A 27617-nucleotide genomic window follows, 5' to 3' on the forward strand; every position below is an offset into this window, starting at 1 on the left:
TCTTTTGATGAAGCACAGAATTCAGAAAATTGGATGGCTGCCATGCAATCAGAATATGATGCACTTATAGAAAATGACACATGGACTTTATGTGATTTGCCTCCTTGCAAAAAGGCCATTGGTACGAACTGGGTTTACAAGTTGAAACTCAAGCCGGATGGTGAGATTGATCGCCATAAGGCTCGACTTGTTGCAAAGGATTATGCACAGCAAAAAGGCATAGATTATGAAGAGACTTTGGTTCCCACTTGTCGTATGACTACTGTGCGTTTTCTATGTGCATTGGCAGCTCATTTTGGTTGGGATGTACATCAATCAGACATTGTTACTGCTTTCTTGAATGGTGACATATTTGAGGAAGTTTATGTAACGCAGCCTCTCGGTTTTGTCATAAAAGGACAAGAGGACAAAGTGTGTAGATGTAAGAAGGCTTTGTATGGGTTGAAGCAATCTCCTCGTGCTTGGTATGAGAAAGATGACACTCATTTGGTTAAAGGAGGCTTTCGTAATAGTCCAACAGAAAGCACATTGTATGTAAAGCGTGAGGATGATGTACTTCTCATTGTGGTTCTTTATGTTGATGATTTGCTAATCACTGGACCAAATGAGAGACATATTGCTGAATTTAAGGCTGATTTGAATGCTACTTTCAAGATGAAAGATTTGGGGCTGTTGCATCATTAATTGGGTATACACTTTAAACAGTGTGATGGTGGTATTTCCTTGTGTCAGAGAAGTTACATAGAGACATTGATATGTAAGTTTGGACTTGAGGATTGCAAACCTATTGCCACTCCCATGGAAACAGGTTTGAAGTTGAGTCTACACGATGCTGGAGATCCTACTGATGTCACTCGTTACCAAACTGTTTTTGGCTGCCTCATTTATGTATGCAACACGAGGCCAAATATTCAGTTTGCAGTCTCACAGGTTAGGAGATTTATGCATAGCCCAGGGTCTAAGCATTGGCAGGCTTTCAAGAGGATTTTCCGCTACCTTAGTGGCACTTACATCTTGGCTTGTTTTATCCCAAGGGGGGATCATTTCTGCCAGACTTACATGCTTTTTCGGACTTAGATTGGGCTGGTTGTTTTGACATGCGAGTGTCTACAAGTGGTTTTTGTTTCATGCTTGGCAGTTCATGTATATCATGGTTGAACAAAAAGCAACCTACTGTGACCACTTTGAGTTGTGAGGCTGAGTACAAGGCAGTCTTCACAGCTACGGTTGAGTGTGTATGGCTCAGACACCTTATGGCTGATCTGGGTGTTGGACAAGACACTATCTACACTGACAGTCAGAGCGAATTGGCAGTTGCGAGAAACCCAGTTTTTCATGCTCGCACAAAGCACATTGAGGTACATTACCACTATGTCAGGGAGAGGCTCTCAGCAGGAGAGATAAGCTTGGCTTATGTGCCAACACTATCTACACTGACAGTCAGAGCGCATTGGCAGTTGCGAGAAACCCAGTTTCTCATGCTCGCACAAAGCACATTGAGGTACATTACCACTATGTCAGGGAGAGGCTCTCAGCAGGAGAGATAAGCTTGGCTTATGTGCCAACATAGGACAACCTTGTGGATCTTTTCACAAAGGCATTGTCTCGTGAGAAGCTTGAAGCTTTCCGCAAAGCTTTGGGCTTACTCCCCGTTGTGGACTGATCCTGTCCTCAGGGCATGGCACTTCCCTTTACTCATGTGCCAGCTCTCATTCACTGCATCACTCTAGGGGGGATTTGTTACCATATACATTGATCCGAGCCTATCACAAATTTATGTTTATTATATTTTGTTGGTTTTCCTTGCTTCTAGAGGTTTACAATAAAAGAAAGAGTGAGAACAACCTCTTGGAAAATTTTTTAAAAAAATGATTTGATAGGAATTTTTTCTTGACTAGTTCACCGGAGGTGAAAGGTAGAGGGAGAACCTAGTGGTAAAGGGAAGGGAAAATATGTAAATGTGAAAAGAAAAGATATGATGTGGTTGTGGAGCCATGCACCCATGATTCAAGGGTCATGAGTGGCTCATATCATCATGGCTTTGGAGCCATATGATGATTCAAACAAATGGGACCCAAGTGGAAGACTTGGTAAAGGAAGAAACCAGACACATGATTTTGCTGAATTTTTTAAAAATACTTCCACTCCGATCCAAGAAAAGTTGTCTTCATCAAAGTTGTAGCTGATGAGCTGGAGATTCTGGCCATATTTTTTTTATAATTTTTGCATCTACGGTCTAGGAGATATGACCAAAATGGCAGACGCCAATTTTTTCAACTGTGGTGGAGACCACCCCCTCTACCTTTACACACACACACACCCTTCCTTTTCCACATTGAGACCTTCTCTAAAAATCAGCCATTAGTCTTCTCACCCTCCTCTCCTTCCTCCTCTCTTTCAAGCTCAAAAACCCATCAAAATTCCTCTTCTAATCACCTCTCAAGTCATGCTTAATCTTGTTGTAATTCATAAGTTCTCGATCATTCAACCCCTTTCTATTATTACTAGATATGTATTGATTTTATGTAGATTCTTTACATTTTAAAATAAGGAAGCTCTTGGACTCAAGCTATGGAGGAAGGAGTGAAGACAACACAAGTGATGATGGAGCTAATTGGTCAACAAATCACTTGGAAGGAGCTTCTTCATTGGTTGAATGTCCCTAATCAAGCTTCATTCGTACAAATTACACTTGGATCTTAACCTCACTCTTAATCACTCTCTTTCCTATATAAAGAGGCTTCCCCTTTGTAATTTCAAGCCTCCCTCAGCCCCATTGAGTCTTTGTATCACTCACCATGAGCCCATAAGCTCATTCATTCACTCTATTCTTGCACATTCTAGAGTACAAATTGTTTCATGCTAGTAATCTCTCCTTCTCTTACTTATGTTAATTAAGAGAAATCTTTTATATATGTGTGAGAGTGCTTGATGTGATCTTGGCTAATCCTTGAGTGGTTGTTTGGTAATCTACATGCTATTTGTGTTGGGAGTGTTTGAAGTCATCCATTCCTTGTACACACACTAAGGTTAATGCTTCATTCAGAGTGATCTCTCTCTCTCTCTCTCTCTCTCTCTCTCTCTCTCTCTCTCTCTCTCTCTCTCTCTTTGTGTAGCGGTCCTAGCCCACGCTTCCAAGACTAGGTGGTGCCCTTATCTCATTTCCCTTGTGGCGCAATGGAGTTTGTTTTGGTGTAGAGGCCGCCATTCCAAATTTCCTTCGTCATAAATTGGTGCCCCCACTGAGGAGTTCTCAAGCAGCACTCTATCAATCCTATGAAGGAAGATCCATCAAATTCTCCGAGACTTCCACTATGGTCTCCCCAAGAAGCTCGAGAAAAGAAGCGTCTTTATCGACAAACGGCACGTATGCGGGTAAAGAGAGTTAACTACACACACCCTTCTTTGCTTCAAGGAAAATCTTGTAGTCATCAAGTCCCTAGGTCAAAAAATTGTGTTGAGTGCTTTGTGGTTAGTGTGAAGACACTTCCTTTGAAGCCTCGGCTTCAGGTGGTGAAAGCACTCTCACACTCGGGTATTAACAAGTTTTTGGAGGGGGAGCTACACATCAATGGGGTGCGGTATTGGCAAGAGGCTACATATGGTGATGCACTCCAACTACTACTAGCAAGAAGGCTCAAGGTGGTTGAGAGGGTAGCCATCGAACCCTATGAACTCTACAAAGCTGAAGATGGTCACACCAAAGCTAGGCTAATCACTGGTGAGCAAATTCTTCGCATCTCTCAAATGGTGGGATCCAAGAGAGCTCAACTTCAATGAAGTGCTTCATGGAAGTTTGTATTTAATGCACCAATGAATAATCCCATTTTCTACAACTTTCAATCAATTCAGAATGTTAGGGTGAATGTGCGCATTGATAGAAAGATTTTTTTCCAACAAAGATTGGTCTTCTATTTTGGAGCTGAGAGGTTGAGAGAGATATTGTTGTCCCCTGACCCTATAATATTTCCTATTTTGGAGTATAATGTATCTTTTGATGTTCACATCTTCATCTTGCTTTAATCATACTCCATGAATCATAGGGATTTATATGGACCTTTCCAACCTCTTGCTAGACAAACTGTGCATATAATAGCTAGCACAAAGCTTAGGTTCCAAAACATCATAAGGAACTTAATAGGCCCTCGTCGTCTAGCTGAGATTAATGCATCTATCAATCCATTTATTCTACCCTTAATAAGATATGATTTGGGCCTAGACGTTTTCATCTTTGTGCTGTATTGAGAGGAAGGCAACCCATTTTTATGATGGCTTTCCCAAAAAAAATTGGGCGTAGTGGGGAAAATGCTGGGGATTTTTTGGATAACTTGGAGATGGTCTTCCTTGTCTCTAGGACAGATGATGAAGCATTGAAATTGAGAGCTTTTCCTTTGGTGCTCAAAGAAGAAGCTAGGGTATGGTTCCAGGCTCTAGATCCAACCCAAAGAATTGATTGGGAGGGATTGAAGGCGGCTTTCCTACGAAGATTTCAACGAGCCAATTCGGCAGAAGAACTATGGCAACGGCTTCTGGCCCTTCATCAAGTTGACCCTCATGGTTATGCAACCTATGAGGAAGGTTTTCTGAAACTTTGGGGGCAATGGTCAGACTCACTAAACCCTCGTGAGCAAGCTCCCAATTGCCTCCAAAAGGATCGATTTATCTCAGGTTTGTACCCCTTGCTAAGGGAGAAGGTAAAGAGCAAATTTCCAAATGCTTTTGAAGATGCCTTAAGAATTGCTAGGGAAAAGAATAGAAAGATTCTCTATCAAGCCCAAGCTGGCCAGCTAGCTTTGGGAGGCAATATCACAACTATGGAAGCTTCTCACATACCTCCAAATGTGCCTAATGCACCAGACCTCAATAGAGGTCAACAAGAAGATATGCTCCAACAAATAAACAATCTCACAAACCAGCTAGAGGGGTTGAGAGTAAATCTTGTGCAGGGTGCAAGAAGGCCTATTGAGGGAAATGGTGGGAATCGGCCACCAATGCGACATCAAGCAAGGGAAATGTTGTGTTACAATTGTGGGGAAAATGGTCACGGCATGTATAATTGCCCTCATCCCAGAAGATATGACTACCCTGTCAGAGGTCCTCGACAACAAGTAAGTCCTCCCCGTGCTAGAGCTCAAGCACAAGAGCAACCGCAACCTCAAATTTTGCAGCCACCTCGTGCTCAAGCTCAAGCCCCTGCTACTCAACCAAATGTGAGCATCATAAGGATGGAGGAGGTCCTCAAGGGCAGAAGCAACCAGGAAGAAATAGCTAAAGGGAAGATGAAGATAGATGAAGTGGCTACAATGCCTATCAAACGTGTGCGTGTCCAAGATGAAGTGGGGAAAGAAACAAGCAAGGATGCAAGCAATGAAGCAAGTACATCTCGGGCAACTAAAGATGAAGCCAAGAAGAGAAAGACCCGTACTAGGTCTCAAATTGACATCTCTGATTTCCCTATGGGATCTCGGACACAACCTTATGACTTGACAGCTGATGTGAGTTCCCAATGACCAAAGATTACTTGGCCACAACTACTTCATATCTCCCCAAAGCTTCAACGACAATGGTCAAAAATGGTGAGCACGAGGGCAAAGCGAAGTAAGCTAGTAAGTGTAATCAAAGCATATGGTCTCAAGGATATAGTGCCTTTGGTGCAGGCTCAAATCAAGGGATAACGGATTCCAAAAACTTACATTGACAGTGGAGCAGAGGTTTGTGTCATGACAGAAAAGCTAATGCATCAATTGGGTTTAGAGGTAATGGAATCATCAAACTTTAGGGAAAAAATGGCCAATAATGTCTCTGTCACTTGTGTGGGTGTAGTGAAAGCTTTGAGAGTTTCTGTTTTTGGAATCACTACAGAGGTTGATGCTTATGTGATGCCAGTAAAGGGAGAAGGATACCCCCTTATTTTAGGACGACCTTGGCTCATGGGTATAGGAGCTAGGCAAGATTGGGCAACAGGAGACTTGGAGTTGAGGCCTCGTATGGGTGGCCATAGTCGGAAGGTGGTTTATAACCTAAAGAATGGGCGACAAGAGAACCTTGAACTAGAGACGTCAGCTGATGAGTGGAGCTCAAGTGGATGCTCCTCATCTATGGACGAGGAAGAGAGTTCAAGTGAAGAGAGTGATAGCACTCTCGAAGTCATGGGCGTCACCATAAAGGAAACTACCTCATCAGAAGACAACCCAAGCAGAAGACAACCCAAGGATCCAAATGGAGAATGTGTGGGATGACAACCTAGAGGAGATGTTATCCAAGGATATAAAGGAAGAAGAAAAGGAGGGTTATGTAAATGTTCTCAAGAAGCATGCATCATTGTTTATTTCTGATTACACTCACATTACAGGTGTCACTGCAGTGAAGCATCATATCCATCTAAAAGAAGGGAGCAAGCCAATAGTACAAAAACTAAGAAGATTAGGAGTTGTGCAACAAAATGCACTGTTGTCTGAGGTGAAGAGACTCTTAGAAGCAGGATTCATATACCCAGTAGAAGATTCAGAATGGGTCTCCCCAGTAGTGGTGAGGCCAAAGAAGAATGGTAAATGGCGAGTGTGCGTGGATTACAAGCCACTAAATGCTGCAACAAAGAGGGACCACTTCCCTCTCCCATTTCAAGATGAGATTCTAAATGAAGTAGCAGTCCATGAGAGATACACAGTGTGTGATGGCTACTCTGGCTACTTTCAAATACGCATTGCAGAGGAGGACCAGAAAAAGACTACTTTCATCACCCCATGGGGATGTTTTGCATTTCGAGTCATGCCTTTTGGTCTCACCAACGCTCCAGCCACCTTTCAACGATTCATGAACATGGTCTTCCAACCTTACTTTGGTAAGTCCATAAGGGTTTTCATAGATGAATTTTGTATTTACAGCTCCAAAAGTATGCATCTCGGCAAGATTGATGAAGGATTTACTCGTTTAGCTAAGCTGGGTGGACAACTAAACAAGGACAAATGTCACATTGGGGAAAGCAAGGTTACACTATTAGGGCATGTAGTGTCCATTGATGGAATCGAGGTAGATCCTGAAAAGATAGAAACATTGCTAAATCTACCTTCCCCAACTTCCATCAAACAATTAATCTCTTTCTTGCAAAAGCTAAGATATTTGAGTAGATTCATACACTTACTCTCCCAAGTGATATTTCCTCTACAACAGCTGACTCGTCAAGAGACGCTTGTTTGGAGTGAAGAAAGTGATGGACATTTTAGAGAGATTAAAAAAATGTTAGGGTCACTCCCTGTAATCCTCCAACCTTGTTGGGAAGAAACATTCTTTGTAAACCCTAGTGTGGGAGAAGAGGCCATTGGTGCTGCCCTCCTACAAAAAGATCCAAAAACATCCTTTATGAGGCCTGTGTATTTTGCTAGCCGCCTCATGGAAAACATAGAGAAGGCCTACACCTTGATGGAACAGCTAGTGTTAGCTCTCATGTTTGCGGTAACCAAATTTCGGCCATACTTGCTGCCGAAGAGGTTTGTAATTATCACTGTGGAGGATATGTTTCCCTATGCACTACAATATATGGAAATCTCTGACAAAATAGCAAAGTGGGTGGTGCGACTTCAAGAGTTTGATTATACAATACAGGTTGAAAGAACAACTCGAGCATGCTTAGCCGACATTTTAACAAACAAGTGCTATGAAAAAGTTTTCCATTTGAAGAGAAAGGAACTTCCACCACCTCCAGCTCCAGAGGCTTTGGTCAATGCTTATAGCCTCTACTTTGATGGAGCATACAAGAGAACCAAGGATAAGGCAGCTGCAAGCATCGTGGTCTTATCTCCATTGGGAGAGAGGATCCATGGTGAAGGGATCACTCTAGAAGATGTCCACTCCAACAATGAAGCAGAATATCATGCTCTAATTCATGGCCTTTGTTGGTGCCTCGATAATTCAATTAAGAGATTAAACGCTTTTGATGACTCCATGCTTTTGGTAAGGCAAATGCAAGGTACATGGGCTTGCAAAAATGCCCGTCTCTCTACTAAAATGAGAGAAGCCAAAGCTCTTATGAGGAGATTTAGGGAGGCACAAGTACATCATGTGCCAAGAGACCAGAACAAGGATGCAGACCACCTAGCAGCATCAAAGTTAAATGAGTCAATAGTGGGAGCAGTGGCCATCAAACTTCCACTTCAGCAAGGCAAGGAGGACTTGGAAGATATTATGCACATTCTGGAGCAAGGAGAGGCTCCTAAACACTTGAATGCAGGGGAAAGGCGATGGTTAGCTAGGAAGGATACCAGGTATCGCATAGTAAATGATGACTTGTATTGTCTTGGTAAGGATGGTGTGCTTAGGAGAGTGCCTTTGAAGAGTGAAATTGAAGAGATTTTAAAAGCTTGTCACGATGATATGTGCGGAGGACACTTTGCACACGACGTCACTAGTAGAAAGGTTCTACAAGCTGGGTTTACTTGGCCAAGTCTTCATCGTGATGTCAAATACTGGTGTCAAACATGTGATGAATGTAAGAAAGCAGGACCACGACGGCTCATAGCTGAACCTCAGAACCCAATAAAGGTATATGGGCCCTTTGAGAAGTGGGGAATTGATGCCATAGGGCCTCTACCACGCACTCAGTCAGGTAAAGAGTACATCATCATGGGAGTAGACTACATGACTAGATGGGCTGAGGCTATGCCGACCAATAGAATTACTGCTAAGGATGTGAGTCAGTTCATCTTTGACCACATCTGTTGTCGGTTTGGCACCCCTCTTGAAATACTATCTGATAGAGGACCAGGGTTTAGAGCAGACTTGGTAGGAGAACTCATGAAGAAGCTAAATATTCAACATCAACACTCTACTCCTTACTACCCTCAGTGCAATGGTTTGGTGGAAAAGGTAAATGGAATCATTTGCAAAATTCTCACCAAACAGGTACATGCCAGGCGCCAAGATTGGGACAAACACCTGAATGGAGCTCTATGGGCCTATAGAACCTCCTTCAAAACCACATTAGGGTACACACCCTTTCATTTGGTTTATGGAAAGGAGGCGCTTTTGCCCATTGAAGTGAAGTTAACAAGTCTTCGAATATTGGGTAGCCAGGTAGGCTCTCAAAAGGAGAAAGTACATCAAAGGATCATGGATCTAGAGAGGCTGCAATTGGATCGTGAAGAAGCCATCAACCACTATTCTCAAGAAGCAGAGAAGCGCAGAGAAAAGTTCAACAAAAAGCTAGCATCCAAAGACATCAAAAAGGGATCTCTGGTGCTTCGATATGACAATCGCTTCGACACTCGTAAGGATGGAAAGTTTCTTTTCCGATGGGAAGGCCCGTTCTTGGTCACCAAAAAGTTCAAAAATGGCTCTTACAGACTTCAAGACATTGATGGTAAAGTGCACAAGACCAGGACAAATGGATGGCGTCTAAAGCCTTATCACATCACGATAAGGTCAGCTCAAGATCAAAGAAAGTAGGCTAGAGGCATAAATACCCCTAGCCAGGTTTGGGGGGGCTATGATCCGAGCCTATCACAAATTTATGTTTATTATATTTTGTTGGTTTTCCTTGCTTCTAGAGGTTTACAATAAAAGAAAGAGTGAGAACAACCTCTTGGAAAAATTAAAAAAAAAATGATTTGATAGGAATTTTTTCTTGACTAGTTCACCGGAGGTGAAAGGTAGAGGGAGAACCTAGTGGTAAAGGGAAGGGAAAATATGTAAATGTGAAAAGAAAAGATATGATGTGGTTGTGGAGCCATGCACCCATGATTCAAGGGTCATGAGTGGCTCATATCATCATGGCTTTGGAGCTATATGATGATTCAAACAAATGGGACCCAAGTGGAAGACTTGGTAAAGGAAGGAACCAGACACATGATTTTGCTGAATTTTTTAAAAATACTTCCACTCCGATCCAAGAAAAGTTGTCTTCATCAAAGTTGTAGCTGATGAGCTGGAGATTCTGGCCATATTTTGTTTATAATTTTTGCATCTACGGTCTAGGAGATATGACCAAAATGGCAGATGCCAATTTTTTCAATTGTGGTGGAGACCACCCCCTCTACCTTTACACACACACACACCCTTCCTTTTCCACATTGAGACCTTCTCTAAAAATCAGCCATTAGTCTTCTCACCCTCCTCTCCTTCCTCCTCTCTTTCAAGCTCAAAAACCCATCAAAATTCCTCTTCTAATCACCTCTCAAGTCATGCTTAATCTTGTTGTAATTCATAAGTTCTCGATCATTCAACCCCTTTCTATTATTACTAGATATGTATTGATTTTATGTAGATTCTTTACATTTTAAAATAAGGAAGCTCTTGGACTCAAGCTATGGAGGAAGGAGTGAAGACAACACAAGTGATGATGGAGCTAATTGGTCAACAAATCACTTGGAAGGAGCTTCTTCATTGGTTGAATGTCCCTAATCAAGCTTCATTCGTACAAATTACACTTGGATCTTAACCTCACTCTTAATCACTCTCTTTCCTATATAAAGAGGAGCCCCATTGAGTCTTTGTATCACTCACCATGAGCCCATAAGCTCATTCATTCACTCTATTCTTGCACATTCTAGAGTGCAAATTGTTTCATGCTAGTAATCTCTCCTTCTCTTACTTATGTTAATTAAGAGAAATCTTTTATATATGTGTGAGAGTGCTTGATGTGATCTTGGCTAATCCTTGAGTGGTTGTTTGGTAATCTACATGCTATTTGTGTTGGGAGTGTTTGAAGTCATCCATTCCTTGTACACACACTAAGGTTAATGCTTCATTCAGAGTGATCTCTCTCTCTCTCTCTCTCTCTCTCTCTCTCTCTCTCTCTCTCTCTCTCTCTCTCTCTCTTTGTGTAGCGGTCCTAGCCCACGCTTCCAAGACTAGGTGGTGCCCTTATCTCATTTCCCTTGTGGCGCAATGGAGTTTGTTTTGGTGTAGAGGCCGCCATTCCAAATTTCCTTCGTCAACATGTGGTAGTGATGTGTGTGAACACACTAGGACCTCCGGGGCATTTTTTCCCTCTTTAAGAGGTTTTTCCCCCCGAGCATTGTATATACGCCCATCACTCTAGGGCTATCTATCTTTCCATTACACACTAAGTAACACACTCTCTATCGTGTGCCTTGAGCTTCCTTCGTCTTCTCCAAGCTGTGTGCATTTCTCTGCAACCCTAATTCCAACATCAGGGATGTATGCGTGATTCAAATGATATTTTGACAAATGCTAGGCGGTGGCTTCATGTGCCAATGACGATGATGTCAGGTTTACCGTTAGTATACCTCCTACTTACATCTCTCTAAGAGGTGGCACTTCTCCCTATTGGTTGCTAGACGAGGATACAGTTTTTCATGTCACACCACATCCTGAGTGGTTCACCACCTAAGTTGCATTTATACGTCCGTATAATTGTTTTATACTTTCGTATAATTTTTTTATACGTATAAAAGGTAATTAAACGCGTATATCCGTATTATACATATTTATCCATATAAAGTATATTTTGTATATATGTAATTTCTATTTATCCTATTTAAATCACATTCAAATGCGAGTCAAACTCTACACAAGGCAAGCGATTACTATTCTACCTACCTAAATAACCTTTAGTGTAAGTCAAGCTCTACAACGTGTGATAAGTAATTTCTATTTACCAAAGTTAAATCACTTTCAAATGTGAGTCAAACTCTACACAAGGCAAGCGATTGATACTATTCCAGCTACCTAAATTACCTCTAGTGTGAACATTGCTCTACACTTGGCAAGCAATCATGATCTAAGTCTATCTAAGTTACTTTAAAGTGTGAGCATGGCTCTACACAAAGAAGTACTTACTAAAAAAAATTATTTATTGCTAAAATAGACTTTATTTCTAAATAAATAGCTCAATGAAAAATAAAATTATATATATATTTATTTATTTTTGGGATTTCAGAGTTTACCTTTCAGGTGAACTCAAGGCAAACTTTTCATCAAAGATGCCCACAATGGTAAAAGGCTCATGCAGTATGACTGTATGTAGAACATTTTTTTTGGATCAAACTATATTTCGATCGAAATATATTTCATTTGAATTGCTAAAAAATTTACAAAATGGTGATTTGGTTAATGTGGCATCGTATAATACATTCGTTTAATTACTTAAGAGACAGAGCATTTAGTTGTGCAAGACATGCCAATAGACTATGTGGAGACAAAGGTAGAGCGACAGTGCTCTGGTGAGACACAACAAGTGTTGTCAAAGTCTATTCAGATAGAGGTATAGTAGGTCTGCTCCCAAGAGACACACGTAGACACGACAGACACAGAGTGCTTTGATATGCTCATGCTAGAGACTAATGAGTTGATACTAGGACGCAAGTTCTACCTATGGATAAAACAACATAGTCAACCTAGTGTCGGTCATGACACATCCATATGTGATGAGTAGTCTTGATGATGCAATGCATGTAGATAGCACTCAGGAGGCTATGACAGCCAGGTTTGTGCCGATTTCATGAGCGTTCAGGCATCTCATGTACAACCTAGTGTCAAGGCCCGCCCTAGTAGCTGCAGGGAGCATTTGCAACAGGGATTTTCAATTGTACAATGACTGACATTAGCATGATGCATTGTGGAGCTTTGTAGACCATACACAATTGTTTGTGGGATTTTCATGCAAGCCTCTAGCATGGATACACACGCTCACCTATCACTAGAGCCAATATGGTTACATGTAGATCGACCAAGCGAGCCAATGAATGTAGGTTGAGAGAATCTCTCGCCTATTTCCTTGTAAAAACTAGTAATTTAGCGAGTAGGACTCACTTATTGACACATTTGCCTTTAAGTGGGAGGTTGTTGGGGTAAAGGCGTTGTGCCTATGGCTTGGGGCCGAACATCCGGTGTTCGGCCTTCCATTGACCACTTACCCTTATTATTTTATATAAACATGAAGAAGGAGCTTCTCACTTCATGGGAGGTTGGCTCCACCCACACAGTCCTTCTCCTCTTCCCTCTCGCGCACCACACCATGCACGCATGGCTTCTGTGCACACTTCACTCTTTCAAGTAACACAAAGTCTATCACACCGACTTGTCCACAATATGCTTATATACACTCCAACAACTTTTTTTCACCCTTGTACATTAATCAAACTCTTTTAGTACAATCTACAATTCCTTCAACACCTTAGTTTGAGATTTGCAGAATCGCTATAGAATACGAACCTGAATTCAAACACAATCCAACTAAAAAGTGGAGGCCAAAACATGCTCAAAATTGTAATTTGACCACAAACTTCTAGTCTTGGTCACTTAGAAGAATCCTATGCTACACAATCTCCTAGAAAAATTGTTGAAATGCAAGACTGTTATCGATGCCTCCGAATAATTCTGAGGGTGCATAGTGCCAACACACGAGAAAGAAGGTAGCCGCTTCTGCTACGTACGGAGGCGTGGAGCTCCCTGCAAAACATCTGAAATAGCATACTACAAACCATAAACAGACTAATCGACATACCTGGCAACCACATAGACGCATAATCACGAACGGAGAGAGACAGAGAGCGAGAGAGAGTAATACGGCTCGTGTAGGCGCACCTCCTAGAGCGGAGTGCTACGCCTGGCACGGCGAGAGAGGAAAGAAGAGAGGAGAGAAGAATGAGACAGACACTGGGTGCAATCTCCCCCCGTTCAAGAGTGACCATTTCCCTCTTGCACGTATTTGTTATATAGATTTCTTTAATGGTCAAATTGGTTACAAACTGGCCGGCCGGTCATAAATGGCCAAAGCTCATAAAAGAGCACTTGAATAATAAAATGTACATGATATATATATCCATTCGCATAGGCCAAGCTGGGTCTAATATTTTCCACCTGTCAGCTGCAACAAATAATAGAATATCAATTCCATAACATACCTCTCCGTTGGAAAGCAACTGTCCTCAGTTGCGAAGAAAAAAATCTGCAAACAATACTTGTGAAAAACAGTGATTAGTATGTTGTGTCAAAAAACATCACATAAAAAAAACATTTATGAAACTAAACAACATTAGCTTATGCCTGCCGTCATCCACATACTACCTATTCTAGTATCCCATACCACTAGAGTAAGCAGTATATGTCATACCCTGATGAATCAGGATATCATTGGTCACACTCATCATTAATCTCATAATGTCAAGTCTCATCACATAAACACTGCCATAATAATCACTAGATACCAAATCCCGATCCAATTCCAATTCCACAATATAAGTCCAAATCCAAATCACTTTTATTATGTACCCGGGTAACAAAATCATACCAGTTGCAGTGATGGCCAACCACTGTAGCATGATTTTGTGATTGGTGTTGCCTCATCCGGCGAGTCTACACCAATAAAGTGTGTTGCCTAAATCGGCGAATCTGCACTAATGCTGCCTAAATCGGCGGATCTGCATTGGATGTTGTTTAAAAAGAATAAATCTGAAGTTTATGAATGTGCTGCCTAAATCGACGGATCTGCACCAAGATGAGTATTTACACACTGCCTAAATTGGCGAATCTGTGTGTTGGTGACCAATGGACTAGGCTAGACATAAAGGAGAAAATATATTTACCACGTTGCCGACATCACGGTGCAGTATGTCAAAGCCCTTACAAATTGTTGTTCACTATCCCAGAGCACCTTAGCTCGCCTGAGTAGCTGCATAGCTTATTGACAAATCATCTCAACGAAATCATCTCAACAAAAATTCCTTTGAATACCATCTTCGCGGTGTTTGAGTATCCTTAGATGAGTTAGATAAATGTAACAAAAACAAATGAAGATTATGATAAAAATCATTTGATTATGGTCAAGCAAGGCAGATGCGTTTATTTCCTTAAAATTGTAGTAAACGAACTAAACATAGTGGTGTGGAGCAGCGCTAATGTACAACAACTAGTGAAATGTAAAAATGAGCTATTCGAAAAGGAGAAAATCCAAAAAATCTTCACAGTTTGAGAAGTCTAACAATTTTTAAGTCCCTAATTAAGAATGCAGGATATTTGACAATGTTGATCAATACAAGGAATCTCAAAACGAGCATGCAATAGAGTCGAGTCGTAATTAGAGGAAGTTGCAAAAAGTGGTTACCGAGCAAACTTGCAGTTGGAACATGAGCATACAACTTTTTGCACTAACGTGTGCTAGCATTAACCAACTGAATATAAAATGATAATAGCATTGCTAGGAATCGCAAAGGTGTTTAAAATATTGTGCTACCCACCGACAGAAGACCATAAAAAAATTCTTCAGTAAAATAAAGTCTCTGCAAATAGTGTGATATAATCCATCATGTGTTTTGAAACACTTGCTGTGTAAATTTGTGTTGTTACCCATCACAAATGTGTATTATTCATTTGTGTTCCTCACAGTGCTTTAGGTAGATTTGTGGATATATTATTATCTAGCCAGATTGGAGTTGTTGATGGGGTGTATTGGCAATGTAATTGAGGGTGGGGGGGGGGTAAAGGGACAGGGATACGAGCAGAGGCCAAGATACAGGTACCAAGAGAAAGCGATATCACAGTATGGCCTCGTCTAGTATACTATGAGATAGGAAGCCACTGTATTGTCTATTTAGAGAGCGATTTTAGACTATTGAGCATGATTAGAGATGCCTTAGGTTGTTTGTGCTAGCTAGAAGTGAATAGACACTAGGAGAATTTCTTGAGACGAGGAAACAATGGGGGGGTTTTTAGAGAGGGAGATCATTGAATACGATAATTTAGAGACGCGGCATTGAAAAAATCAAACTTCACGGCAGACTTTTGAGGTCACTTATACCAAAGGTGTATTGACCAGCAAAGTCATTAAGGTTGAGAGGGCCATAGAGAAAAATGAAATGAATTATTTTATGAGGCGTCTTCAAAAGGCAACACCCACTAATGAATTCATGACATGGACAACCTAAATTGATGGATGGAAACACAAAGAAAATCATGTGGTATAGCCTAGCTGTAATTGGATGAATGTGGACAAGGTGGTCACAAAGCAGGGTAGCAGTAGGATTATTTGTGGATAGGAGCATATAACATTTTGTACTAGCTTTGGATGTGTGGTTTGTCAATGTACCAATCGCTTCAATATACCGTCGCATCTAATGCCTCACTTGATTATACCATCTTCCATAACCCTAATACCCCAAAACTTGCACTTCAAAGTTTTTTTATAGGCGACGATCAAAGTGAACATGTGTAGGCTATCGTCAACTTCACCTTGGAAATAAATAAATAAACAAATAAATAAAAATTTGAATTTGAACATGTGTAGACGTGTTGCTTTCTAGATATGGAGATGGAAATTTCGGTGAGCTGTAATAACTATACAGAAAGACAGATATTCACTTTGCAAACAACGGTGGTGCCATAATTTGTTACAGCTATTGCTAACGGTGGGGCTCATGAGCATGCAATGTAATAGTGCAGCTGCAATCAGCAGCTCCACAAATTTAAGCTGGGAGGAGGTGGCAGATCATGCCAGAGCGTTGATTGCCTTGAAGCAGGCCATTACAAGAGATCCCTATCAGGCCCTCATGTGCTCGATCATTCCCCACCGGAGGTAGTCGCACTAGGAAGGGGAAGAGAGATGGAGAAATGAAATGTTATATGAATAGTTTACAAAAGGCTTGAACTCCATATGAAGCCAGAGACTCTACAATTTGTATGAATCTAATCTAATGCCAGGGTACAAATTAAAATGAAGTAAGGTTAAAAACTGGGAATCTATAGGTTCAAACTTCGAAATTCTGCTTCAAGTTTGTTTTTTTTGAAATGTGGGCTATGAGGTCCGCGAACTTGACTTCTGTGGGTTGAAACTCCCGCGCTTATGGTAGTGAGTTGAGCCAAGCTGCCACTTCAAAAGCTTCCGCCATGAGCTACAACCTTAGCACTGCGGATCTTTGTCCGCGTACTCCATGCCTGTTTCTTCTCATCGATGAGCCCCAGCGCTGCTGCCTGTTTTGATCCAGTCCGCCACTCCTGTGTGTGTGTGTGTTGGAGATGCTTGGACCCATAACTGTCATGCTTAATGGGGTAGGTTGGGCTGTGTGTAAAGCTGTTGATGTGGTGCCAGGACAAGGAGAGATATTGAACTCCAGCTTAAGAGGGGAGGTGCGTTGTTGGAATTGAGAGTGAGTGAGGTTGGTTGGTAGCCGTCACAGGCATCAATATGAAGGTAGGGAGAGGAAGAGAATCACTACATGTGGTGGACGTGTAGTACAGGGCTCAAGTAGTGTGTGTGTGTGTGTGTGAGTGGGGGAGAGAGAGAAAACACATGCAGACTGTAGACAGAAAGCAATGGTCGAGAGAGATACAAACCGTGTGTGTGTGGTCGTGGCCTACCAATTCCATGCACAAAAAAAAAACAAATGGGCGACGTGAGGGAGTTTGAGAGAGAGAGAGAGAGAGAGAGAGAGAGAGAGAGAGAGAGAGAGAGAGAGAGAGAGAGAGAGAGAGAGAGAGAGAGAGAGAGAGAGAGAGAGAGAGAGAGAGAGAGAGAGAGAGAGAGAGAGAGAGTCACGGGTGGCCATTCAAATGGTGGGTTGCTGCCACTAGTCCTACTCTGCATGCAAAGCACTGGTGGGCACTGCATGGGTTGGCAGGCATTGCAGTGCGAGTGAGAGTGGGAGAGAGTTTTCTAGACGTTCACTGAAGAGGGAGAGAGAGATTTTACGAGGGAGAGTAACTGGTTGGGAGATGAGTGTCAGTTGTTGGTGAGTGGTTGTAGTTGGATTAACCCGAGCTGGCTCACATGAACAAGCTACGCCGTCAGAAGGAGGGAGGGAGAGCGAGCTGATAGAGTCTGTATGACTGCCAATCGAGAGTGGGTTGAACTGCCGCATTAAGGAGAGACAGAGCATGCAAAGCGAGAGGAGTCCAAAAAGGTGTGGGTAGCAATGATTTACAACAGATGGCACCATCGTGCGAGAGAGAGAGAGAGAGAGAGAGAGAGAGAGAGAGAGAGAGAGAGAGAGAGAGAGAGAGAGAGAGAGAGAGAGAGAGAGAGAGAGAGAGAGAGAGAGAGAGAGATGGGAAGCATTTTCGTGGTTGGAGTTAGTGTTCAATGGGCAACTCGGTCTTGACATACAAAAAGTTGCTACGCACACAAGGAAGTGGCGGCCACTTCTGCTGTTTTACAGAGCCAATTTGGCATGCTTGAAAAAGTGAGAATGCAGTGGATTTAACTCGCCAACCATGAGGGCTCGCCAATCATGAGGGCTGGCTGCTGCAAGTGCAGACGTTGTTGGTGATAGAAGCTATTGCTAAGTTAAATCTTGTGTTTTTGCTCATTTGATTACATCGACTATGCGTGCTCAACATTATGACGCACTGCTCGCACCTGGGGCTACTCGCCTTGATGATTTGTGCAGGATGACGAGGGTCAATGCCCGTGAGAGAGACGAAAAAAATAAAATAAAAATAAATCCTTTATAGCTCCACCTTCTTCTTTGAGTCGTCTCCTTCCTAACTGGCTTAATATCCAAATTGCTACCCTACCTTGATCGTCTTGCCCTCATAAACCATCATCTCGCTACGCTTTCACAAGAAAATCATTGTTACTCTATATTAATCCCCTAAATAAAGTACTCCCTATGTCTTCCCTATATAGCAACATCTCCAAGCTCTTCTTTTTTTTATGAGTATTCTCATAAGATTAAGTTTTAATATGTTCTTATGTTTAATTATCATAATTCCATTGCTAATCACCATATTACGACAACAAAGAAAGGATTCTCTTTCATTTTCAAGACCCCTAACTGTCTTGTTCAATCACACTAATTACTACAAATTAAAGCAAATAACAAACTCTACAAACATTTTAAAGAAAACAAGGTACTTAGCTGTTAATTATCTTTTGTTTTTCGAGTGTAGCCTACGCTCTGATACCACTGCTACGTACGGAGGCGTGGAGCTCCCTGCAAAACATCTGAAATAGCATACTACAAACCATAAACAGACTAACCTGGCAACCACATAGACGCATAATCACGAACAGAGAGAGACAGAGAGCGAGAGAGAGTAATACGGCTCGTGCAGGCGCACCTCTTAGAGCGGAGTGCTACGCCTGGCACGGCGAGAGAGGAAAGAAGAGAGGAGAGAAGAATGAGACAGACACTGGGTGCAATCTCCCCCCGTGCAAGAGTGACCATTTCCCTCTTGCACGTATTTGTTATATAGATTTCTTGAATGGTCAAATTGGTTACAAACTGGCCGGCCGGTCATAAATGGCCAAAGCTCATAAAAGAGCACTTGAATAATAAAATGTACATGATATATATATCCATTCGCATAGGCCAAGCTGGGTCTAATCTTTTCCACCTGTCAGCTGCAACAAATAATAGAATATCAATTCCATAACAGCTTCTTGCCCTTGTGCCGCTTCATGTGCTTGCCTCTACTCTCTCAAAGACAACCAAGCTTTGATACCATGAAGAGAAACAATAGAGAAGAGAGCTCAAGCTCTTGTAAGCATACATACACAAAGAAAAGAGAGGACACATAGAGATGAAGGAGTATGTACAAGTGGTCATAATGAGTGAATGGTGGATAAGTATGCTATCACTCTCGATATGTAGACTGAGTCGGTGTAGTCCAACTATCGTATCACTGACAAAGATCCTCATATCAACTCACATGCACCAATGGTGAATGATTTGCAACAATGGCCAGCTTGGCATAGAGCTTGATATCTCAACATTAGGGTGCTCGTTGCTTTTATCATGAAGCTCTCCCTACCTTTGCCTTTTTAAATTATTTGCTTCCTCTATTACTTTTTCACCTTCAATATATTTTTGGCATGGAATCAAATTGCAGCAAGTGGGAGTGCTTCCCTTGCTCCATTCTTCCTAGACAATCAAGTTAAAGATGTGCAAATAAAGAAATCTTGCTCAAGTAAAGGCCTTCGGAGAGTACATTGTGCACACTAATTAACATGCAAAGTGATGAGTTGCAAGAAAATTATTAACATGGGGATTAGGTTTTTCTCAAACGTTTTGTAGCAAAGGGAGGGTCTTGTCGGACAAGACATGCTCTTTGCAGCTTAGTAGAATTAGATAACTCCACCCTGCCATAGTCGAGTGAGCATGACTCCTCTGGTTACTTTGCTCACGGGAAGCTTGCGATAATGCAAACTTAGGTAGGGTTCAAACCTACATACGAGGGGAGCTTGTGTAGGGATGTGAGTCCTCTGTGGCTTGACGTGATTCATGAAAAGGTAGCCTTTCATTTATAGACCCACAAAAAGGATGGGTGGCACTTCCTGCCGAGTATTTAGAGGTTCCACGTACCTTTTCAGCTCAAAGTGCGTCCATGAACCTTTTCAGCTGAGAGTGTAGAGGGGAACTTCAACTCTGTCACACAACAAAGAAGCTAGTTGGCCCTCTCACGGTGTTGGCTTAATGTTGCGTTATATCAACTTTACTTTTCTTAACAATTGGGAGCACCATGAAGTGAAGAAGAGCACATTCTTCGAGAGGCTCTAGAGTCTAGTCAGTCTTTGCGAGTGTGAATGCGTGGTTAGAAGTTGGGGAGCCAACTTTAGGAAGACAAAAGTACGAGGACACCGTGTTTGACTTGGGCATAAAGCATAGGGCGTTTCGTCAATGCTCATGACATTCATGATGCATGGTTTTAGACTAAGTTGGAGCAAATAATTGTTTATTGCATAGTGAGCAAAGATAATGGAAAATTTGGAAATTGCAATAGACTGAGCTATGGGGCAAATGAGCTTCATTACTAAGCGCGTGATAGGCCTGCTCTTAGCCGATCATCGAGCAGGATGAAGCTCATGACACTGCGCATTTATGGATACCATGTAAGTGCCCTTCCTCTCCTCCTCTTCATTTGCTGCATGCTGCAGAGTTATATGAGCAGTGGCTCAGCCGTTCCTGGCCTCCCATCAACCGTGCCCCGCGGCACTCTCTTCACTCTCGCGCACGCCCTCTGGCTGCAATCGCAGAACAAGCAATTCCAGCTCGATCTGCGTACTTGGGTCGATTCCGGCGTCGAGCAGTGCATGAGCGGCGTGCGCTACACCTTCAAAACCCCCAATGCCCTCATCTGGTCTTTCAATTCTGTTCCTAAACCCTGGATCGGCACCAATTGCACTGTGGAATTCCGCAATGACGGTGTCCTTGCCTTTGCTGTCAACTTGAATGGCTCCTCAACTCCTGTGGTGGTCTGGCAAACCCCCACTTCTGGCGCAGGTGCCGAAAACCTAACCCTCCAGGATGATGGCAACCTTGTTCTCCTTGATGCTGCGGGCGATAGTGTGTGGCAAAGCTTTGGGTCTTTTGACGATGTGCTAATCATTCCCTCTGGTATGAAGTTCTTTCGGAACACCACCCTTTTTGACAGAGTGTCTGTATATTCGGATTTCAGTATACCTGGTTGCTATGCAGCTGGCTTGAGCCTGCTGGGCCGCATTGTGCTGTTCACTAGGGCTAATATGTTTGTATATTACAGTCTTGGTCTCAATGAATCTACGGGTGGAGTTCCAGACTACATAGTAATCCATGAGGACATTGAGTTTTACGACAATCAGTCAGTTTTGTTGGGAGCCATAGCTCATAATGTTTTGGACAATGATCCACTGCCAAATCGGACCGATTTGATAGGCTCTGCTCTCTTCAAAGATGCTAATTTTATGATCAATCGCCCCAGTTTAAGTAACCCAAGTGAGCAATTGTTGTATTACAACTCATCAATCAGTAGTTACTGTGACTATCCCCTTGTGTGCGGAGAGTATGGTCTGTGCAATCAGGCAACTAGGGAGTGTAGTTGTCCCGAAGGTTTCAAGATGTCAAGTGAGAAGCGTGTGTGTAATGCTCAAGATGAAGCGACCAGAAAATGCAGTTGTCCAGAGGAATTTCAGATGCCAAAGTTTAATTCCACATGCGTTGCATCCAACCCTGCCTACAGCTTGCAACCCATTAATGTTTCCTTCCATCCCCAGCCTTCTGCAATTTCTGTGAGCTCTCAAGATGAGTGCCGTTCCCGATGTGCTCAAAATGCTTCTTGCAATGCTGCCCTGTTTGATTCAAGTGGACTGTCTTGCGCTCTCTTCCCAATCCTCTACACCATTGCGCTACCTTCCCAGGGCACTACAACCGGTCAGGTAATGTTCCTCAAGATAGCTTCTTCCAACAAGAAATCTAAATCCATTGCCATCATTGTCAGCACTACTGTGGTTGGTGCTGCTGTAGCACTCTTTGTGCTGTGCATAATAACATGGAAATGGTGGTTGAAGAAAAGCCACAGGGAAAAAACCCAAGAAAGTTTCTTGCAGGAGCTGTCGAAGTTACCCCCGCGATTCTCTTACAAAGACTTGCAAGTTGCCACTAATGACTTCTCCAAAAGGCTTGCTGTTGGTGGATTTGGTTCTGTTTTTGAAGGAGTCCTGAGCACATCCAGTGGTGTCATGAAGGTGGCGGTTAAGAGGCTGGAGCAAGTTGGCAACACAAGGGACCACCAATTCAAGGCAGAGGTTGCGACGATCGGGAGTGTGTCGCATGTGAATTTGGTATCCTTGAAAGGTTTTTGCATGGAGAGGGATGCGCGGTTACTGGTGTTTGAATTCATGCCCAGAGGTTCCTTGGATAAGTGGCTTTATGATCTACGGGACCGTCGAAGTAGTGATGTGGAGCGGGGGGAAAGCAGCAACAGCTTCTCTCTGATGCTGGATCGAAATGCTTATGTAATGGCATCCCCTGAGCTCCCGGCAGTGGTGCTTGATTGGGAGAAGAGGTGTCGGATAGCATTGGACACGGCCAAGGGTTTGGAATACCTGCACCATCATTCTGCTGAGCACATTGTGCATTGTGATGTCAAGCCAGCAAACATACTGCTCGATGAGGATTTTCATGCCAAGGTTGCAGACTTTGGCTTGGCCAAGCTTGTGGGCGGCGACGCCAAAAGCTTTGCTATGACGACACTGAAAGGGACACGGGGGTACCTAGCACCGGAGTGGCTACAGGAAACATCGATCACTGCCAAGTCAGACGTGTTTAGCTATGGAGTGGTGCTGCTGGAGCTCCTAACAGGGCGTCAATGTTTGGATGCAGAAAGGGGGTACCTACCTGTATGGGCTATGAAGACAGTTGCCGCCACTCAACATGGTACTGCTTCCAAGTCTTTATTAAATGGCTCCAAGGACTCTGCCTTCAATATAAGCTCGAATGATGCATCATTCTTGCAATCTGCCGTCATGGATGAGCGCTTGCACGCTAGTGATGTTCCCACAGAGAGCTTTGTGCACGTGCTCACCTTGGCCCTTGCGTGTGTGCAGACGGATCCAGCTGACCGTCCTAGCATGGTCTCCGTCGTGCAGATGTTGGAAGGCATGACGGAGGTCCCATACTCGTTACAGGGCCTCAAGCTCAGCGAATCCACCCAATACACATCTCCAGTGGGTGCAAGTTCAGGTTCTAGCACCTCCTACACCATTTTTAGTGGTACGATTTCGACTCAGAGCCAGATGCTGTCGCAGGGTCGGTAAATACTTTACACAATGGAAGATACAGGTACACTTTGGTTATTAGGCTGGAAAAGGATGCATTGGCAGGCAAAAGCAAGCTCCATCCTTGTACATGTTCAGAGGCAACTTCATTGATGAGCCTGCTGAAAACCTTCTAAGGCCACTAATTCCAAACCTTTGGGATTATCAGGTGGGCAGTTTTGATCCTTTCTGTAAAGGAATTGGGCGATCGGTTTTATGGTTGAGCTTTGTGAATGTGTGTTCAGCAGTGTCAAACAATTTTAGCAGCTTCAAGGAGCTTGTATAATCTAGTCTAGGAAGTGACTATCCCGCATGACTTCGGCAATATGGCAGAGGTGCAGCTTGCCTACGAAGAAAGCAATGGAGCTATACATTGCTCTGGAGTCTTTAGAACTCCTCACAGTTGGCTTGGGCTAGGGTCCTGTAAGGTTGGTTCTATCATGTAAACAAGAAGTCTGATCAGAAAGACACATCTTCCTCCAATGTACGATTTTGGAATGTATAATGAGATGTAAAATGGGAACTAAACATCACACTCCCCCGCCCCCCCTACTCTCTCTCTCTCTCTCTCTCTCTCTCTCTCACACACACACACACACACACACACACACACACAGACACATGCACACAAGTTCAACACTCATCTAGTAAATCATCTTGGTCTCTAGACAATGTTATCATGACAATTAAAAGTTATCTTTCTCTTACCAATCTAGAGGGGTACCCGGGCTCACACATTGGCTCACCGCATATGTTTCCGTGTTTCACATAGCCCCCAATCTATTGCACCCACCTATCTATTGTAGATAATAATTGCAGCTAGTCATGTTAGTTAGCCTTATCTAGGCATATTTTGTATAGATTTCAATGTATAATATGATAATATTGATGAATTGTTGATAATTGTTTTAAATGTATCAAAATCACGATGAAAGATTCTATGAAACACAAATATGATGCTAAACTTTGTCCCTAATTTCGAAGTAAAAGCATGCTCATCTATGTATAACCACGAACACATGTCAAGACTGAGCATTGACTCGATGAATAACGTGCTCATTGGAAGATTTTTGTGAATCAAAAATCTTGCGTTTGAGGAGCTGCAAAAAAAAAGAGAGCATAGATCAAGGTTTCCATAGTATGAAAGTTTGCACAAACATATTGAGGAACCACAAACACAAGAAGATTTAGAAAATTTCTCATGTAGGAGAACGGAGTCTTTTTCAGTGTTTTTGATACAATGCATAACATCATGAGCTTCTGCTCAAAGAGGCACCACATACCTAGCTAGGTACGATTAGGGGCCGGGCCAGCGGCCCCCTGTCCCCAATCGTACCTAGCTAAGTATGCAGTGCCTCCCTCAGAGAAGCTCATGATGTTGAGGTAAGTCATTATGAGGTAAGTCACAATGTGGGGACTATTGTGAGACTTTGTCCAAACCTTCTTGGGAAAGTGCACTGATTAAATCAGGGTTGTTCATGGAGAGTCTGCATGTCTCTCCAATATTTATAAAGGGGCAAACCTGTAACATTTAATGGCCTAATAACTTATGTGTAGCGGAAATTAGCATGAACATAGTGGGCATTTCATTAGAATAGATTCCTAATGAGAATTACAAGAGTGCTTGGGTGGAGAGAGCAACAAAAAGCATAACACCTAGTTAGATAGCATCAACAATACTTTCAAAAGAGAGAGAAATTAAGCTATTGACAACAGTTGAGGACCGGATTTGCATGGAGCCGGTCCCCCCTCCAAAAGGCTTTGTATTATGGTTTCTCCCATCTAGAGAGACATTGTACAATACAATTCTTTGTGTTCCTTCAAGACTAGCTAGTGCAATGAAGATGGAAGCTTCATGCACTAAGCAAAACACTTAATCAAACACAACTTGAATTATCCCCGTTCTCAGACCCAAGACCTCACACACCTTCGAAGATGGTGAGAGCTAGCAGGGTATGAGAGTAGATTGAGAGGAAGAAGGAGTATCTTACGAGAAAGATGTACATCTCCTCACATAATCACTCATATTAGCATAGCTTAGCTTAGTAATTAGCTTAGTAGAGAAGATGAGCATGCATTTAAGCTTGGCTCTTGGTTGGATTTGCATCCACATGCCAAGAGAGTGTTGATGTAGGCTTCTATCTCACAAGCTTGGAGTAGGTGATGAGCTCTCCATTAAAGCTTGGGAGGAGATAGACTATTCTTTCTTCACACATGGTCAAGTGTGAGTGTGTGTGTGTGTCAATGCCAAGCAAAAATCAGCCCCCTCTCTCTCTTGGGCGAGCCCTTCCTGCTAAATTGGTCTGGCTTTTGCCTCATTGGACCTCCCCAAGTCAAGCCAATGGGTGTTAAGCAGCATAAGTGATAGCCTTCTGACATGTGTCCTCCTTTCCCCTTTTGTGAGAGCTTTAGGTAATTAAATAATTAAACTAAACTCTCATTGGACCCCTTTGCCTCCTGGCCAATAGGAATCAAGCAAGCCATTGGGCTCCTGAATGCTCATTGGATCCCTTGGGAGTCTGCCCAATAGTCTTCTAGGAGACTTAATTCTCATTGGTTTCTTTTATTAAATGTTTTTAAATTAATTAAACTAAATTTACTCTAGCTTAATTCTCATTGGTCCACTTCAAGGGTCTTCCAATAGGAATTGGGCACACCTTGTGGGCATCTAGCCTAGGGAGCTGACATGTGTCCCTAATTCCCTTTGTGTAAAGGGAGCCTGTGTGTGTGTGTGTGTGTGTGTGTGTGTGTGGCTTTCTCTCTCATCCCCTACTAAATGGGCTCGCCCCCTCCTTTGTAGGCTTTGAAGAAGACTTTTGTACACACACTAAGAATCCAATTTTCCCTAGGGTTGACCTTTGGACACAACCTTTGAATTTTGGAACCTTAGCATTTTGGAAGTCTTAATGGGCTGAACCTTAGGGTCTTTTTAGCCCATTGTTGCACATGGCTCTTTTGCAGATGCCCCCCCCTTTTTGATCCCTATTTTCCCTCCTTTGGATCCCTACTATGGCCGGTCTGCTAGCTTAACCAATATTGTAGCTTTTTCTCCTCTGGTACCTCCCCACATTAAATGATCAGTTTAATATGAGAAAATCATTTAGGAGAATTAGATATTGATTTTTATGACATTACCTCTCTCTTGAAATCATAGTCGTCCTCGACTATGGTGTAGAGAAGATAAAGCATATTCATGAGTCCTTTTCTTAGCGGGTAGAGGATCCCTATGTTACCCTACGATATCATTCCATAATGGATGACTAGTCCATTTGGCGCTTGAGAGCCTGAGGCTTCCGCAAGCATGTCTGCACATCAGTCCTATCAGTCTTCCATAGTAGAGTGACAAGCTCTACTTGGTGTTTGGGAGACGTCATCTCCACAAACTTGATCTAGGCATGCATACTACTTTATTTTTGTGCACAAATAAAGAAAAGAAGAGTCTTATAAGACAAAAACTTTGTTCATTTTTAACATTTTTTACATTTGCTTACTCTTGGGAAGCATTGTAAGCATTGAAAAGGTTTAGGTTATCCTTTAATTGTATGCCTTGCATCCATCCAGCATCTTCAAAAGGATAATTCTTAAACTCAATAAGATATCATCGGATAGTCTTACCGTCTCCTAATACCTTGTCTTCATGTCGTAGAATGGACTCGGGCTACAACACCTCCTCTTGGTCCTCGATCTCCGGTGGGTCTTCAATAGTTGGTTCTTGAGGTGGCTCTCCTTTGTAAGGCTTTAATAGGCTCACATGAAAAGCATTGTGTATGAGGCAATGATTGGGCAACTTAAGTTGATAGGCCATGTCATTGATTGGCCTAAGAATCTGGAAGGGACCATAGTACCTTTTTGCTAGTTTAGCATAGTACTTTTGGTGGCCCGTAGGATTCTTGCCCGTCGTGTGCCTTAATCGAGCCTTGGGAAACTTTAACAAGACCCAATCGTTTTCTTTAAAGGCTTGGGCTCTTCTGTGCTTGTCAGCAGCAGCCTTTTGCCTTTGCTGTGAGATAGAGATAGCATCCTTAATCTTTTGGAAAGATTCTTGTAGGTCTCGGCTATACTCATCTGCAGCGAAGATCTTCCCATGTACCTTAAGTAGCAAGGGACTTTTTGATCTTCCCTCAATTACCTCCAAATGTGCTTTTCACGTGGA

General features: G+C 42.6%; 1 protein-coding gene across 1 annotated transcript; it reads left to right on the plus strand.

Annotated features, from left to right (window-relative positions):
* The first annotated feature begins 20620 nt into the window (after positions 1 to 20620).
* Positions 20621 to 23992, plus strand: LOC147431183 (G-type lectin S-receptor-like serine/threonine-protein kinase SD2-5). Its single transcript, XM_086493821.1, has one exon. The coding sequence runs from the start codon at positions 20747 to 20749 to the stop codon at positions 23462 to 23464; it is 2718 nt and encodes a 905-aa protein (XP_086349947.1). The 5' UTR covers positions 20621 to 20746; the 3' UTR covers positions 23465 to 23992.
* Positions 23993 to 27617: the final 3625 nt, after the last annotated feature.

The sequence above is a fragment of the Adiantum capillus-veneris genome, chromosome 21 (genome assembly GCF_014529385.1).
Source record: "Adiantum capillus-veneris isolate H3 chromosome 21, ASM1452938v2, whole genome shotgun sequence".
In the NCBI taxonomy this organism is placed as follows: domain Eukaryota; kingdom Viridiplantae; phylum Streptophyta; class Polypodiopsida; order Polypodiales; family Pteridaceae; genus Adiantum; species Adiantum capillus-veneris.

Bases quoted from the DNA above. Each gene is read 5' to 3' on its own strand.
- LOC147431183 (XM_086493821.1), top strand. From the start codon at position 20,747: ATGAAGCTCATGACACTGCGCATTTATGGATACCATGTAAGTGCCCTT.